Source organism: Falco naumanni, chromosome 10 (assembly GCF_017639655.2).
Source record: "Falco naumanni isolate bFalNau1 chromosome 10, bFalNau1.pat, whole genome shotgun sequence".
Lineage (NCBI taxonomy): Eukaryota > Metazoa > Chordata > Aves > Falconiformes > Falconidae > Falco > Falco naumanni.
Window position 1 is genome coordinate 26,445,021 of NC_054063.1, and position 13,841 is coordinate 26,458,861.

Genomic DNA, 13,841 nt, shown 5'->3' on the forward strand with positions numbered 1-13,841 from the left:
TCACCCTTTGTTCATCGAGGAGAGTTCCTAACTCATCAGACAGTTCCCTTTCCTTAGCACAAGAGCTTAAGCCTCCATCCCCCAACATCTTTCTTTTCAAGATGCTCCAGCATCCTGCAGCTATGCCATACAGTCCTTAACTCGAAGAAGCCTTTCCGTTGGACCTTTTGTAGGCTAAGCTGCCTACACAGAGAACCAGTTTTTAACCCTGAAAAGCAGAATTTCGAACAGAAGGGAACTAGGTAATTCCTCATGAACTTCCCAGTACCTCGCTGCCACCATCACACCATTAACAAGAGATGGAAATAAGAGGAGGGAAAAGGCTTGTGCCAGTTCCCAGAAGACATCAGGCAGGATGCGGGGTGCTGCCACGGTCCGCTGCCTGGAACAGCTGCCACCCAAGCAGACCACAAGCCCTGCAATGTGCCTGCTTCCCTGAGGGCAGGCAATACGGACCAGCCCTGAACTCTTCAGGACCCCTCAAGAAGCACTGCATACACTACATGCAGGTTTGGCAGAAACAGAACTGAATTTCATGTTGATATTACATTTCTGAAAGCCAAACAAAGCCCTGTAAGAGATACGCGCCTCACTGTTCCCTGCTGAAACACAGACAAAATTGATTTTTAAACGTTCGGCAGAAACTCCTTGCAAAGCTCCCTCTGTATAACTGTGTCACTTCCAAGAGTGAAAAAAACCTTCTTTTTAAAAAATGCAGAATGTTAGATGAGCCCATACCAAGACAAACTTTACACTAAGCAAGTCACACTTCAAAAAATGATAGTAAAAAAAAAAATATATGGAATTTTTAAGAACAACTATAAAAAGTTAATTTTTGTGAACAAGAAACATTGTTTAAATTTTGAAGTAACTCACCAAACAAAGAATCCATTAATATTTAAGAATTTATTCAACTTTCAAGAACAAAAAGGGATTTTTGGAAGCTGGATTGATCTTGAAAGACAAAAGCCACTTTTCCGCCTTCCATTTTAAGTATGCCTTTCTTGTTTTAAACAGGGACTTCAAAAGGGAAAAGTTCAGAACCCAAGACTCTCCTCTGAAAGAACTGATAGCACCAACACAGTTGCTCAACTTTCTCTTTTAATTTCTATTAGCCCTAATGACAGTAGCTTGCACATCCAAATTAAAATAGTCTTCACCTGATAAATCTCAGCAACATTTTATATTTTGCCTTTGTTACATTTTTTTTTTTTAGGGTGTGCTCACCAGGTTAATTTCAAGGCATCAATCATGTCAGATTTTACAGGAAGTCATTTTCATCAGGTCCCTTGAAACTTTAATATGACAAAAACACATTCAGGATTTCAAAATGACGTTAACATCCAAGCAAACATTTTGCCATTAAAACCCTCTTACCTCACATATTCTGTAATTAAAAATGCCACTGCATGATCGAAAATGACAGAGACAAGAACTACCAAAACTAACAATTATAAAGCTCCTTCTGCAAGGAAATAATGTCATATACTTTACTATCAAATAGAATAAATATTAGAATTATGAAACATTTTTAGGAGACAGCAATAGTATCTTAGAAAAAATAATCTGTAATTTGTCAGCAACATACAAGGTTTCTTTTTGGCTCAACAACCCATGATGTAGAATTAAGTGTTCCACTAGATGGAGCAGGACAGTAAAGCCATCACGAAGGCCATCCTCTTTGTAGATCTATAAAAAATTTCATGTCCAGCAAATCAGGGACGATAAGAATTTTAGCTTTCTTTTGTGCATTCAGGGCAGAACAAAATTTGTCCCTCTTCCAAAAAAGGGCAACAGAAAACGCCCTTACTGCTTAACAATATTTACTTCTCATCATAGAAGCTGGCTATTGACAAACACTAACCAGAAACAAAAAGATAATCACTATCAGAAACAAAATTAGTTTTCCCCCCATTTCTATCAGCTTTACACTAGAAAGACAAAATTTACTGGAGAGTTGACAAAAAATGAAACTCTTGGGAGTATTTCTTATTTTGTAGCAAGGGAACTTGCAAAGAGATACATGCCAAGTGATCAAACATTAGTCACCTAATGCAAAAGACATCGCTACAGATCAAACAAATTCACGCTAGAAACAATGGCAAAACTTCAAAGAGGCTCCTAAAGACCTGGAGCTGTGCAAGTCATAGTAAAATTATCTCCCTGGTCTCTTCTCAAACAGAGCTAATTGTTGATTTACCTTTAAGTCGACCTAAACAAACAAAGAACCTTACAAATATCATTTCATCAAGTGTTCTTTATAAAAATGCAGTAGTAGGCAAACTACAACTGTCCATCATCATGTGAAATGAGAAATCTACATTTTCTTGACGACTAAACCTTATTTCAGCTTCTCCAAAAGAAGCAGAGAGTATAAACTAACAAAGAATAGTTTTAACCATTAATATTCCATATTTAAGTCCTACAGTTCTTGAGTATACGCTACAAAAATACCAGGAATGGTAAAATTATCACAAACATCTTATAAAAAAAATTCTGAACCGTACCGCATTGCTATATGTGATAACTGCAAACAAGCACCACTTTCTCATGACAATACTAATTATCACAGTCGTATAAATAGCAGAAGAGAATGAATCATATGAATCATTTTCAGATATGTGCATGAAGGCACACAAGCAAAGTCTTGGTGACTGATCATAGGCTGCTACCCATGACTGTTGCTGCCATCTCTTTGTTTTCAGATAAATAAACTGCACTAAAAACAAAAGCTACAAACATGGGCATGTTTCACACAAATGTACTTTCCACCTTACTAAAACTTGCTGCAGTATCTGAAACTGTCATTTAGAAAGGAACAGGTCTTAAGTGGAAGAAGGAGAAAATTTGGTCTTTGAGAAAATACAATTGTCCACTGCATTAAGGTGTCAGCCACCATTTGAAAGCATCTGCAAGGTTTTAATACAGATTTTATTGTCTAACTGAACACCAGTTTTTCCTGCCTCTCTGAATAGCTGATTACCAATAATTCACTATGAAGCATACACTCCTTTTCCAAGGCATGGAAAAGTAAGAATCAGGACCACCCAAAATCACTGTCATTAACATTCAATTTAAAGAAACTGTATATTGCAGTCAATATACAGCAGGATAGAAACAATACTTACTACTGTGCACAATCAATCAGCTGATATTCATTAGATCTCTCATAGCAGGCCTTCACACCTTCGTCTTGCCAAAGTGTTTTTGTATGTTCATAAAACTCCTGAAAGAGTAAAAATGATATTAGCAAAATGGAGTGTGTGAAGAGAATCAAACAGTAACACATCATTACCACTGTAATGAACAGTAAATGGTAGCATATTCAACAAAAGAATTTAAACATTTTTTAGAACCCGACTACAGTTCAGTTGGCTTTCTTAGCTGTTTTGACTTTAATGTTTTTTAACGCATAAAGAACTGCTTCTCAATCGTTTTGATAGAGTTCAACTGTATATTGAAAGAAGGGTTAACTCATCATTAAAGACAATTCTGTTAGCATTTTTAACAACAAATACTATTTGGTAACATTTGTTCTTTAACTCACAATTCCACTGCACGTTATATTTATCTGGCTGTCAAGATTATTTTTTTTCCTTAGCGAAACACTACTTCTCAGTAATTCTTACATAAAGGTAGCAAATGCTGATTAGGTTTTACTTTACTTTCCAAGTCAGTGAGGATCTTTGAGGACTATATAGACATCTGTACCTTACTTAACTCGGTATCACTTAAAAGTATTTGCAGAATTTATTCTTTTACAGTGTAAAAAGATACTGAATTACAGAAGAAATACGGTAATACAAAGCTAGATCATGTTTTGATTCTGTCAACCTTAAAAATTATAAGCCAACATATGAAAGCAGCCAGCCAAAAATGCAATGCTTCAGTTTTGTTGAAGCTATAACAAAAGTACAAAACACAACCAGAAGCCCATTACCTTTTGCATATAAAAGATGCACTTTGGCTCCAGCAGGGCGAACCGTATTTCTGGCTATCAGTCTAAGAACTTTGAATAGACTTAGAAAGAACAGCAGTGGCCGAGTGACTTAAATACACACACCACTGTGGGCATTACTTTTATCAACAACCACAGACTTTTCTTGGCGCTCTCTCAGACCTTTTAAAGTGTTTTGGACTAAATACTTTTATTCCGATTTTAAGTGACTCTAGTAACTTATTCCAAATCAGCTTTATTGAATCCAGGACACCACATGACCTTTAAAATAGTTGTTGTATATATTCTATCTCTCCGCCCACCCCTTTTCTTTACAGTAGAAATATATTATTTTTTTTAAAGAATATATTTTAAATAGCCATTGTACTGCTTCAAGGTTCCTTCATTAAGTCAGCTTTGGAATCTTTCCCTCACTTGGGATTATCAGTTTCCTGCATTCTTATACTATCAATGTAGCACAAAGAAAGGGGTCACATCCAAATGTGAATTCCAAGACTTCACTTGAAAATCTTTTTTAAAAATTCACTTTCCAACCAGAATGTTAACACCTGAACTGTACCAGAACAGTAGATGCTTTAAGTGGCATCTTAAGAAAGCAAATTTAGTGATGCAGAGTTTCAAACCATCTTCTTTTTGGCAGGTGTAAGATGCATATGTGATTATGTGATCACACAGTTGTGAATACCAATGATGGAAGCAACCTATCAAATGTATATTTGATCTTGCTTTTATTGCTATTGAATATCCATTAACTGCACACACACATAAATGATAGTAAACAGCACACATCTAAAAAACTCTTTGTGGCAGAGTTTTGTTCTAATTTCTTTTAAAGAGATTATAAAGTTTTTATATAAAACTTAGATGTATCTTTTCTGTTTGTTCCCTGCTTTTATGAACTGTTCATGAACAAAAAGTGCAGCTAGATTTCCTTTGTAAGTAGGTAAGAAGATTTTACTTGATTGTTAGTATTTGTAGATTGTACAACCATTTGCTGTTAAAGGAAGCAAAAGATGAATCAAAATCTTAATTCCAGTCCTCAATTTTCCTTCTCCCACTACTGGAATTATGTTCATTGGATGCTTTCATTTTGAAGGTTTCCAATTTTTTGGCAGTTGGGGGACTGTCAATTGCCTTCAATCTTCAACTGGTTCACAGCATAGTGAGAAAACTATCTTTCCAAAGCAAAAAGAAGTAGGAAGAGAGAGTAAAGGAGAAAGCGAGAATATCTGGAGTCTCACTGTATTTGAACCAAACCCATTTTGGGGTGGCTTTATGTATTTATTTTTAAAAGTAACAGTCTTTTAATGCAGAACATCTTATGAGTCACTCAACATTACTACAAAGCTGGGAAATTGAAAAATTGAATTGCCAATTGTACAAGATTTTTTTTCTGAAACAGCAGGCCGATTCAAATGGACACACATCACTTAAATTTCCCATCTAATCAAGATAACTTACACCAGACTTCAGACAGTTAATTGAACTATTTGGCAGAGACACAGTTCTAAAATAGACATCTACTTCAAACTGGGGTCAGCATCTGCCAAGCCAATTATCTCTAAATATACCCCAAAATAGTCGCTTCATCCCACATTACAGTAAGTAACTAGGCAAAGATAAGTTTACAGAAAATGCAATAAAACATAAAGATTCTTCATCCCCTACAAACGTACATTTAAAGTGAAAAGAGGCAGTGCCTTAATGAAAAAACTCCGAGCACAGTAAAACTCTGCCACAATAATGAGACACAAAATTCCTTCCTCACTACAACTATGACATTCTGGTAGAGAACTGATAGAAAGCAATTATTTCAAACAGCTTATGAACTCCATCATACCTTGTGCAGAAACATTTGGAGTGGCTTCTGCAATCAGACTCTTAAAATGGGATGAAAAGTAAATCCAGCTCCTGGCCCTAGCATAACACATTTATAATAAAACCCCCAGGATTTAGTTTAACAGAACAGCTACGTACTGTTCAGAAGAGTCCTCCCTGCGTTTGAAGTGCAGTTCTTAAATTCTAAGAAAATACGTGGATTACAATAACAGGATAATGATCAATATTTGTGCCTCATTAGGCCAAATTAACAATAAAATACTTAATAATGCCTTTATGCCTGCCCTGCTAATCTGAACTATAACCAGCAATAGTTGTGCAATCTTTTCAATATGGTTAGTAACTGTCCATGTGGAATGGAAAAAGACTTTTAGGTTCACATTCTTTGAAATTTTTACTGGCATTTCAAAATCAGGATCTACAAGTTGTGAGTAATAGATTATTATACTAAGACATAGTGGGGTTTTTGCCTTTCTTTTCATTCTGCTTTTAAAACTGAACTACATGACTTATGACAGCCAAATATGATAGCCTTTTACTAATAAACAACCCCTTGTCTTTAGGCCACATCAATTATGTCTTCACACATTTTGGGACTAATGCTGACCCAGCTTACACAACTGCGAACTAGGAAGGTTTCCACCAAAGAGAAGTTGGAAGCAGGCTTACAGAGTTCCACTCTTGTTTTATTAGAAGCCTACTTGTACTAGTGATTGATTTTGGAATTAAGGCAGTAGCTAGCTGCAAAAAAAAAGATTCTCCCTCCTCCCCAATACACCTACACTAACCACAATTCTGAAATAATATTTAAGAAAAAGAATAACACAAGAAATCCTCAGCATCCCACTGAGTCATGGAATGTAACCTGGGGCTACTCTCAGAGAAGGCAAATAAACCCACAAGATTTGCTATGTATTTAGGTAAAACAGGAGCTTCAGAAGCCACTAGAAAAATCAAGTTAGCAACGGGGTTGGGGTTTTATTCAGCTAAAGAAATCTAATTTGTAAGAGATCTCTAAAAATAATGAGTTCAGAAATAAATTAACCAAAAGTAGAAGGCAAATTTCCTGAAAAGAAATAGCCAGAAAACTAGTCCTTACATGTCTGCCTCTTGTTTCCATAACACTGATTCATTTGCTGGCACATTCTAATATAACAGACTCTGCAGCAGCATCAACACAGGTTTCTCTTACAGGACAAAATGGAACTCCTAACAAAGCAGCTAAAATAAACAAATAATACCAAATAACAATTTGGTTTGCGATGACATTCCACAATAAACAGGATTTAAATGTTAGGTTCCAAATGAACCATAGCATTTGCAAACTATGCTCATATTATCCATTCCTGCCCTATGCATACTTAAAACTGAAAAAAATGATTCAAGTTATGTCATTTTCCATTTAAAAAAAATGCTGCAGTTAGCCAATACACACCCAAGATCCTGTTTAAAGCTGAAGCTGTGTAAAGCAACAAAAGTCAACATAAGTGATGACAGCACGGCATCACCAAGGAAGGTGAGAAGCTAATTCTTCCTAAGAATTATGTGAAGATCGTAGCATGCATTTACCACCAGATCAGACTTTACACTTTTCAAAGCAGCTAACATAACCCTGAAGAGGGAGAAATTCTTACGTAAAACGCTTAGGGAAAACATGACACAAATCTGAACTGAACTAACAGGGCTTCAGGCTGGGCAGGGGTGCACTTTGAATTCTGGGCACGGGTGCACTTTGAATTCTGGGCACAACCCCTAACAGGCTATGCTTCTATGAAACTATAAAAAAGAAAATCCACTCTCTAAGTAAACGTTCTGTGGTCTTACTTAAATAACTCAAGTACCAAGGACCATGATTTGCTGATGGCAAGGAAGCCTCATTTCTCATCATACCATAACACTGTGATACTGAAAAAGTCATATTTATGTGAAATGTATTTCAGTATTAATGTTTTATTTATTAGACGACACTTTCTCCACCTGCTAAAAGTTTTCCGATAGAATGATTCAATAGGCAACATTAGTAAATCGCTTCTATTCACTTACAGGAATCAACGCAGACCTCTAGAGAAAAAACCCATCAGCGGAAATCATCATGTAAAAGGGATGCTTGGAAAACAGTACTTTGTTCCAGACAGATCTTACTGACACAATTCTGGACTAGAAAAGGGACAATGCAGAGTCTAACCAAGTTTTAAACCTACTTGTATTAGAAAACTTCAGCAAACTGAATAAACGGCCACAGGTAAACAGGGTTTTAATAAAAGTCAAACCAGACAAAGTGTTAAAGAACTTTGAGGTTGAGCATTTTGGTTGTTAAAAAAAAAAAAATAACCCTCAAGAGACAAACTCTAGGCCTGGGAAAAAAATAAAGGAATCAAGATCAGCTTTTGAGAGGCATTCTAAAAGGATAAAATGTTAGCAGAAAATCAAAGAGAAAAACTGGACATAACATCTGCAAGGTTTCGTTCCCTCCAGATATATAAATACTCAAGAGACTTTAAAAAAAAATGTTTATGAAGCAATGTTTTATAGGCATTAGGATGTTGGCAGGGAAAAATACTGGCACAGTTCTTGCCACTATGTTACCCCATCCACAGGAATCTTAGCATGGACATGCAACATTACCTTTTCTTTGTAAAATATAACATAGGGTGGATCTGTCATTAGAACAGCTTATTTACCAATTCCAGCAAAAGTCAATGCCATTGAAAAAAAACAAACCTTACCTACTAAAAGATGTGCACAACCATTACACAATGTTGTGGTTAAAACTGGGTTTCAATTCCTGGGCAAAGTTCACTGTCCCATAGAGCTGCACATTTCATAATAAGAGTTTTAAATAGGTCATCAACTTACAAAGCTAATGATTGAAGGTCAAACCAAACCAGCTTCTAACTGTAAAATAGTATCTTGGAGGACATTTGCTTCCCAGCAGGCTCAGCTTTTGAAAATAACACTGACTATTGGTTTCAAAGCCCTTTACAAACCTACTCTGCAAGCTGGGTGCACATGAACTTTACTTTCATGACAGTCAGGCAGTTCTGCTGCATTCCACTAACAAACTGCATTAGAACAAGACAAGGTCACAGAACGGCAGGGCAGCATGGTGCATTCCAAGACAAACTGCACAAGTTGATTTTCTCCTTCCAGGATAGGTAAATACATGACAAACTGATTTAATTTTCATTGCTCATGTCTGAAATCAAATTATTACTATTGACTGTAAGGCTGCTCAAAGAAGGAAACTGATGGCACCTTGTCATTCCCCCGTGTTTGGGCAGGCATACTAGAATGTGTTAAATTTGTCAAATCAGACAGTTTAATAAGCCACTTACTTGAATAGGGAAACATCTGCATTCCTAATGGTGTGAACAAGTGTTAATTATTGCTTGCTATTTTAGGGAAAATATGCCGATGATATCACAAAGGAAACGCATACCTACAAATAGTTGAAGATATTCTCCAGTTACTGGCACATGTCCAGAGCTGAATACAAAACTCTTTGGGAGAGGCCAGAGTACTCAGCACTGAGTCAGAAATATTTTCAGTAAGGACTCCATCTCATCATCAATAGTTTTTCATGCTCAGAAAAGAATGATCCTGAAATATTTTTTACCATTATTGCTTACAGTATCTTCACATTTCTAGTAGCACAAATTAAACTGGATGTGGCTGCAAGGAATGGACAATGGGAAATTTAAGAAACTCCTGTGAAGTTTGAATTTTCATTTTTCCCCTTTGTTAAGAGTTTCAAAACACACACCACAGTATTTGAGAAATGTGCCAACACACAATTCCATACCCATAAGCTACAAAATGCCTTTGGTTAAAAGACCTCACTAGCGTAACATCACACTATTTCTCTTTTATTTCTACTTTCACAAGAGGTTTAATTGCCACAGAAACTCAATCTCTTGATACTAGCACACTGCCCAGATTTAAATCTTTCACACAACTCCTATTGCAAGCACATCATGCTCATTAGGGAGGACAAACTCACTTTTGGTGAGAGCACCAAGATGGAAGTTGGCAGATGTGGACCCTACTCCCCCTTTCATAAAGATTCTTCCGCAATTTTAAACCAAGTAATCAATGTTGTTCTGCTTCTTCGGAGAATACTCATACACAGAAAGAAGGCCATTCATTAATGGATTAAACTTGCTGATAGCATAAAAGGCTCACCAAGATGTCTTCTATACAATTCCAGCTCTCTCTCGGGGCAGCAGAGAGCAGCTATAGAGGCATCTCAACCATCAGCTATTTTTGTAGAGCTCAGGCTAAGAAGGAAGATTTAATAAAACTCTTGAGAAATTTCCTTTCAGCCTTAAATTAGGGTTTGGAAATGTCTTTCATACTACATCATTTAGTTGCTTTTTGTGTAATGAGTAAAGAATAAACTTAAACAGCCATATCAAATTACCTTATATCTTATGCAGTGCTAAGAACGAACTCCATTTCAAATAACGGGTTGCACCCACACTGCAACTTTGCTGCCCCCTCTCAGGTTGGAAACAAAAAGCCTATTTTTGCCAGAAACTTCTACCAACAGAAAAGGTTAAAAGATACAATAGTTCCTCCTCATTCTAAAGTCAGGCAAATCCCAAAGACAGATCACCAATCATCTTACCATCTTTCTGGAGAAACAGAATCTGTATTCATAAAAGTATTCATAAACTCGTAACACAGTCTACATGAAGAAATCAGCTCACCTACAACTACAACAGATCAATTAAAAGTTCTGTTTATTTGCTGGGACTCTATTTTTCAGAGTAAAAAGCTACCCCAATCTCCTGGGAGCTTAAGAAATTATGAATTTTACCGAACACTGAAGAAATGTCATGTACTCTCCAAAGGCAAGCTGAAAACCCAGACAACCTGCTGGTTCTCTGAACAGCAGGACTCCACTACAAGAGACACTTGCATTTAGCAAACACAATACCCGTCACGGCTCCAGCCAGCCGTGGGCACAACAGATCTGAGGCAGGATCAGAACTCAGAGTCACACGCGCAGCAAACACACAAGCAAATACCTGTTCATCCACACACCTTCATTCCCACATGAGCTCTTGCCAACTTCCATTCGAGTTTGACAAGGGAAAAGGCCTGTGCTTGTGGATCTCTCTCAAGATTTGGGAACTGACATAGTTACGAAGTTATGATGGAATTTAAAAAACAACGGTATACTCCCTGTCGCTCTGTTCCATGTAAGTCTCCCTGCTGTAAAAAGGTAACTTTGTACATCTTAGCCACACTACAATATACTGTATTTGGTACTGGAATAATAAAACACAACTTTAAATTTAGCACTGAGGGAGACATGTAAAAAGGGCAAAGAATATTCCACAGAATCAAAATGTAGTATAGATCACAGTGGTTTTCACTTCTTTATTTTCAGTTACTTCCACACTCATCCAAGTTCATCCTTTACTCACCTGACACAATGTAAATTAAACACCAAAGTAATTATTTTCTTAGAAACATGTTTACTGTCACATTTTCGAGACTTTGCACGTTACAGAATTTTTATGCCCAGCGGCACACTCAAACCCCATGTCCACAGGGCAGTTAGTACATTTACCTGTTGCTTAGTCTTCACATAGCCTCTCACAGAAACTCTTCTCAAGCCATTGCGATATCAGGCAGGCTCACAGGTATAATTTTATTTCATCTATGCATACACCAGTATTTTGTGATACCCTCTTACTGTGATTAAAACCAGAAAATGTTTGAGAATTTCTATATTGAATTTATGCCTATTTCCTGTTTAATTCAGCTGACAGCTCTTCCATTTCAACATAAATTGAATTAATCTGTTCTTGTTCTTTAAGACTGCTCTGAGAAAAACAAAGAAGATGTATCAAGAAAAATTAAGTCACGATTTCTTCAAATGAATTTCCGAAGGAGAACTTATGAACCTATAAATATGGTATGGTGGGAATGTATCAGATAGAAATACAAGTGCAGAATAAAGCATTAGCATTTACTTCAAATGCTAATCAAATAAATTAATAATAAAGCAAAAAACAGGGTGGTATTTTTGTAGTACAAAAAAACAACTGCACTACAGAAAAGACGTACAGATAATGCCCACTGTCAAAAGTCCTGGATTGTAGATGCTCCAATTTAAGGAAATACTTCATGGGATTTCAACCGAACTAGGTGAACACCTCAGTGAAAGCACTGCAGAATTCAGAGGGCACATTCCTTTAATTTTCTAGCCAAAAATACCTTCACTTCATACACAGAACGTGTTTTATTTCATTGCATGTAACAAACTGAAGCACAAGAGTATCACCCCCAGTTCCACTGCAGTTAGAAACTGCTGTTACTGGCAATAAAATCTGTATTACTAGAAGGTAGGACAAATCAAGTTCTCCTCTGTAAATAAAAGAAGTTTTGCATAAATTACATATGCTCCTACAGAAATCCCAAAGACTTTCTTTTTGTGGACCAAAAGAAACAGGATCTGTAAAATCCATGGTATTGAAAGCGGTTTGCACCAGCTTCTCCCCCCAGGTGCTAACAGACACCCCTGAGTCACAGCGCTCACATCCCGGAGCTCTAGAGCCTCTCCAACATGTACAGCAGGCAGCTGCTCCCAGCACAGCTACAGCAGCCATGTGGGATCACTGGGGAATTCCTGCGTATCTGAAAACGTGCCATTCGAGGTAACAATTGCTATGACAACTGCTGTCAAAAAAGATGGCCACCAGGAATTTCTTGGGAACCTGAAAACAAAGTTGTGCGATAGTATTTGCTTTGACTTATTAAAATAACGTCTAGTCACCAAGGAAGTCAGATACTTTACACTTACACTCAACGTATTTTCATTTCAATTTTTCATAAAAAAAGCTTTGTGTCAACATAATATTTCTTAGTATGATGCAATGGGCTAGTCGACAGCCTAACTAAAACTTGGGGTACTGCAGACTGAAGTTGGAATTAAAAAAAAAAACCAATAATTGCTTCCAGTAAATAGGTTAGCAATGTCAGAATTTGGTAGATATTGCTACTCATTCATAAGAATAAAACATTCATACCAGGCATCTATCCACGTGGATGAAACCCAGAGATTTATTTGCAAATCATTACTAGTTACACGTTTTAGCTATGAGAAAGAGAAATTAAGTCAAGCGGCTGTGTACCTCAGAGTCCTATACTAAAAGAAGGCTTCAGAAGAACTCTTTAACTAATCTGTATTCAAGAATTTATTTCTGCTATTAAAGTATAGGAAAACCAGCTTCAAGTCTTGTTAAACTCTGATTAGGTAAACTCAATTGGATTATACAGAAGTCTATTTAGAAGGAGCTGCTCTGTGTAGATAAGATAATGGAGATTTAAAAAAAAAAAAAAAGTAAAGATTACTTCAGAGGATCTAGTACCACATCACTCTGCTGATACGGTCTGTAATACTCCCCATACCTTTTCATTAACAACACTAACATTCTTGAGTTAAAAATACTTCACATATCCCCACTTTCTACTAGTTCTGCGCCCCAAGATGCATCTGGAAATACACATTTTACCACTGTTTTACAGATAACAAGATCTATAGGGCATTAAAAAAAAAGTATGTAGGATATTGAGGTGAATTGCTCAAAATTATAGTCTGGACAAGAATAAACAAGAGCCTCCTGTTTTCTCGCTGGGATAGCTACCCAAATTGCACACAGCATTACCCAGACACCCAAGAAACCAGGCTCTGTCTCCCACCCTTCCCAGCTTCCCACAGGCATACCCAACACAGAAAATGTTTTGCCTATTTGTGCACCCCAAAATCTGTGATATTTAAGACAGCCTCATGGGAAACATCCTCCATTAAAGGGAATATGTTTGTCTTTACATTATAAAGCTAGTGACAGTGTCAAACCAGAACCGCTCTCTTCTTCCATGATGTATTTAGACAGGAATAATACTACTATATCTATCATTATACACCTCAGGGTGATTATCTAGAGGGACGGGTAATTTTGTTCTGTTGCTTACATAATTAAGGAACACTTTCAGCAGTGAAGAAATCCCAGTTCACATCTTTTCTTACTGA

At 36.8% G+C, this 13,841-nt stretch overlaps 1 protein-coding gene across 5 annotated transcripts in view; it reads right to left on the reverse strand.

The window, feature by feature from the left end:
* GNAS (GNAS complex locus) overlaps positions 1–13,841 on the reverse strand; it is a 158,567-nt gene that overhangs the window by 37,496 nt on the left and 107,230 nt on the right. For all 5 annotated transcript variants that reach the window (XM_040607825.1, XM_040607826.1, XM_040607828.1 and 2 more), the window contains exon 5: positions 3,129–3,226. In XM_040607825.1, coding sequence (XP_040463759.1) covers positions 3,129–3,226 — 98 coding nt within the window. The remainder of the gene's footprint in view (positions 1–3,128; positions 3,227–13,841) is intronic.